The following is a 4389-nucleotide window of genomic DNA, read 5'->3' on the forward strand; positions in this document are numbered from 1 at the left end:
GGAAAAGAGAAGGAGAGGGGGAAGAGAAAGAGAAGAAAGAAGAAAGGGGAAGGTGAAAGAGGGAGGGGAATGGGTGCCTAACGGCAGTGCGGAAAGAGAGCAGAACGACTCATCACATGTGAGTAGAACGACAGATTGAAAAACAACGCGACCGCCGACGGCTTTAGCATGTATTCCAACAGTTTCCCTCTTTTGTGTGCACAAAAAGGGTACTTGCAAAACCAAAAAAAAAAACCGATTTGCGTGTAGATGTGTGTGTGTGTGTGTGTGTGCACATTGGAAAAAAAAAAAAAAAAAAAAAGATGCACTCATAAAACAAGAAAAGAAGAAGCAAAAAAGAAAGTGAGAGAGCCCCTGTTGTCCCGCCACGTGCCGCATGGAAAAATGCGGAGAATGTTCTAGTGCCTTTGTGTATTGTGTTTTCACATCACACTTCTTCTCATGTAAGCTTCAAACGAAGCAATGCTATGAGAATGGGGGTAGTAGCAGCACTGCTGCACGATTGCAACAAATAAAAAAAAAAAAAGCCTCAAGAGAGTGTGAACGAGTGAATTGAAAAAAAAAAAAAAGCAACGACTGAACCCGCGCGGGGGGGGGGAGAGAAGGAGGGAAGGGAAAGGTGCTGACCGCGTCGCCAAAGAGACAATTGGGAAAAGCAGAAAATAGAACAGAGTGAACAAGAACAAGAGGACGAGAGGAGAGGAAAGCAAGAAGAGAGAAAAAAAATAAAAATACAAAAAAACGTTAGACATTGGTCTTCCTGTATAGCCTCGCGAAGGCAGAGCGGGGGGGAGAAGAGGGAAAGGGGAAAAGGGAAGGCAGAGGAGGAAAGGAGATCAAGAAGCGGGCAAGGCGCCACGAACAAAAAAAGGAAAAGGAGGAGGAGGGTGGGAGAACGTGCTAATAGTACTCGTTGAGGTCAAATGCATCCTGCATATTGTTGAGGAAGGTTCCATAGGAGCCGCTGTTTGCGGAGAGCGCGTGCGAGCCGGCGGCGGCCCCGCCGTTTCCACTCCCTCCATCATCATAAAGCAGAACTATTCATCGCGCTGGAGTACCCGCCAGTGGCGATGGCCGTCCCATGACGTGAGCCGCGGCGATTGTCATAGCGCCCACCAGCAGCGGCCCCACCACCACCACTCTGTGACGCTGCTGTTGGCCCCTTGGCAGCGCCGTGTTATTCCACTGATAATTATAATCCATGTCACTGTTCCCCATCGCGCTGTACAAGTTGGGTGCAGTAGCTGTAGTTGGGTTCCTGCGTGAACTCGAGTGAACGCGCGTAGCCCACGAGCAGAGCAAATTCTCGCGGAAAGCCAGAGCCGAGGTCAGTAGGAGTGGTGCTCGCCTTCACGTTGCGGATCCGCTCGTACCGGGTGTCCCCTTTGGAGCGGCTTTAGGCCCTGCCACGGCAGCGAGCCGCGAAGAAAAATAGAGCAGGAGGTAAGTCACGGACTCGAGATCGTCACGCCGCGATTGCTGCTTGCCGTCGTGGGCGTTGATGCTCACATAGCGCGCCGTTCCTGTCATAGATTTTCCTTCCGCGTAAGGGATGTGCTGCCCCGTTTTCTCCCGCCAGGCCTTCGCCAGGCCGACATCGATGATGTAGACAATGTGCGAATCTTTGGGCCAAGGCCCACACAAAATTCTCGGCTTGATGTCTCGGTGCAAGTACCCGCAACTATGCATGTACTGTAGACGCTCTATAATTTGGATGCCCAGCATACAAACCGTCTTGACAGAGAACAAATAGACGGCAAAGAGAGAAGAGCTCTTCGAGGCAAGGCCCGAGGAGGTCCATCACCATGACGGTGAAGTCGCCCACGGCGCCACAGAAGTACACCTTTGGAATGCCAACCGTGATAGGGCATTCATTCAGCCGACAATAAATCTTGTGCTCTAAATAAAAGATGCGCGCGCGTCCGCTCACGGATGCGCTCCATCTTGAAGGCCACGAGACGGCCGGTCGTGATGTCACGTCCCTTGAATACCTCGCCGAACGCACCTCCCCCTAGACGATCCTCAACGCGGAAGCGCTGCCGACAAGAATGTCGCTCGTTCGCGATCGTCTCCATTGTTCTTGACGAGCGCGTTGTGTCATGGGGAAAAAAAAGAGAGAGAAAAAAACAATACGGGCTACCCTCAACACACGCAAAAGAGAAAAGGAAAAAGTAAGAAGATGTAAAAGCCCAGTTTACTTGCTTCGCGGGTCCTTCGCAATTTTTCTTTTTTTTTTTGGCAAACCAAGAGAATGACAAAGGACCTTTTGTTTTGATGTTGGTCAACAACAGAGAAAAAAGAATAGAAAAAGAGCAAGAAAACAGCTATTTAAAAAAAAAGAGAAGAAAAGCAGACAAAGGTACCGAAAAGGGAGGAAAGGATGATCGCGGCGTAACGAACACCTCTGTCAGGACACGAATTCGATGCAAGCTGTCGAGGGCATTGCGTAGAGGGCAACACGTTCCCTCATCCTTTCAACCGAAACAACTTCGTTTAGTGAAAGTGTTTTTTCCCGTTTTTTTTTTTAATTTGGAGTCACTGTTTCCGTGTAAGCAGTCGCAAAGGACGTGAAGCACTTAAAAAAGGTGCCGGTGTGGCGGCACCTCGCGAAGAGGTGGAAAACCCCAAAGCAAGAAGTTGTTTGAATATACAGCAATGTGTTGAGATGAAGTGAAGGAGGAGAAGGAGAAGGAGAGAGAGAGAGAGGGGAAAACTGACTAGCGCGCGCAGGTCATGCCCACACGCACCTGTCAGCGTTCATTCACGCCAAGGTAGCCCTTCGACGGGCCGGAGGCGATAGCGCGGATAAGGGAGCGCTCAAGCACGAAGCGGTGGACCTTGTAACGCTCCTTCTCGTCATGGGCAAAGTCGTAGCACCAGCCGATGTTGTGGTCGCAGAAGGCGCAGAAGACGTCGCGGACAATGTGACTGCCCGTCATCAACTCCTTCTGCTCTTGAGCACCGTAATAGTAGTTCTCGCACCGATCCACAAGGAAGGCCCTTCCGTGCTTTCCGTGAAAGTGCTTGGAGATGATATCCGACGTTAAGCACAAGTAGTGCGTGCTACAGAACGAGCAGCCGTATCCGGTGGGGTCACCTTCACTCGCCACGAGCTGCGTTCGATGACGAAGGACCATTGGCTCCAAAGGGAAGGGGAGGGGGGTGAGAGGAAAAGAGAAACCACTGTTGAAGGTAAGAAGCAAAAAAAAAGTCAGAGAGAGAGTGCGTTCTTTTTTTTTTCTCCGGGAAAGGGGGAGGGAGAAGAGCGCCTAGCTTCAAAACAAAGAGATGGAAGGAAAGGAAAGGAGTTGAGAAAAAGCGCTTAGAATGGAAATAGTAAGCGACGATGAGCCGCTTTTTGACTGTTGCTGGTGTTGGTGGTGGTGATGGTGGTGCAGATTGCTTGAAGGACACCAGCCGCGCATGAGCACAAGAAGCCGACAACACACCCGAGTTCAGCTCCACATCCGCAGAAAGTTACCGCTCTACGAAAAAAGGAGGAGGAAGAGGAATGGACGCCGTACCGGTGAAACTCACCGGATCGAGCAGGTCCCCTCTTATACAACACCTTCAAGCGACAGGTCGCTCCCTCAAAGGTTCAGGAAACGAGACTTGTGCCAGCGCAAAAAAAAAAAAAGTCATTTCTCTGTTCCGAGTCTCTTCTACTTCCTCTTTCTGTCGTTGTAGTCTTCGTTGTTTGTATGTTAGTGATGTTTTTAAATGAGAGGGTTGGGAGATGTCAGCACCTCCTCTTTTCGTTTGCCACTACCTGCCCTCATGTCGTCCCCGCAGCCACTAGGCGAACAGACGCGAAGAGAGCTGGAGAGAGACGCGGCTCTGCGACGGTAGTGCACGCCCGTTGACAAAAAGGTTTTCAGCATTCACGTAATAGTGCTTCATAGAGAGTGATAACTCCTCTATATCCATTTGCGGCGCGGCGGGCAAGTGGTGCACAACGTCAAGTTGTTGCACCTTGGCGAGCGGGAAGCTAATGACGTCGCCAATCTTCACCGGAGTTGCCGCCCACGCCGTACGTGAGGACAAAGGAAACGCGCCCTGCTCGTTCACGACGAGGACCGCCTGCGGCTGCATCGTCGCCTCCGTCAAAATGTCCACCGCTGCAACATAGGTGTCGTAGCCGGTCGGCGGAGGCGAAGCTTTGGCTTTGGCAAGGGCAGCCGTCAAGTGGCTCTGAATGCGCTTAAAATCCTGACGCCCGATGCCGGTTACGTTCTTCATGCGAGTGGCGGCCCGCTGCACCACGGCGGCGTTTGTGCGGCACAGCTGCTGCGTCCCCTTCAGCCGGGTACGTTATCCAGCTCGTGCGCGCGGACGAAATCGCCCACCGCTGTCGCAAACCCACCCGCTAAGCTCGAGGACGGCCTTGTT

The 4389-nt window shown here is 51.8% G+C and overlaps 1 protein-coding gene and 1 pseudogene across 1 annotated transcript; both read right to left on the reverse strand.

The window, feature by feature from the left end:
- Positions 1 to 1204: 1204 nt before the first annotated feature.
- LOC126767301 (casein kinase I-like) lies at positions 1205 to 2075 on the reverse strand (annotated as a pseudogene).
- Positions 2076 to 3795: 1720 nt separating this feature from the next.
- On the reverse strand, positions 3796 to 4239 carry LOC126767302 (uncharacterized). The gene has a single exon (XM_050484854.1). It carries the CDS (start codon positions 4237 to 4239, stop codon positions 3796 to 3798), a length of 444 nt encoding a protein of 147 aa, XP_050340811.1.
- Between the last annotated feature and the right edge of the window lie 150 nt (positions 4240 to 4389).

This window comes from Bactrocera neohumeralis, unplaced genomic scaffold (genome assembly GCF_024586455.1).
Source record: "Bactrocera neohumeralis isolate Rockhampton unplaced genomic scaffold, APGP_CSIRO_Bneo_wtdbg2-racon-allhic-juicebox.fasta_v2 ctg5240, whole genome shotgun sequence".
Taxonomy (NCBI): domain Eukaryota; kingdom Metazoa; phylum Arthropoda; class Insecta; order Diptera; family Tephritidae; genus Bactrocera; species Bactrocera neohumeralis.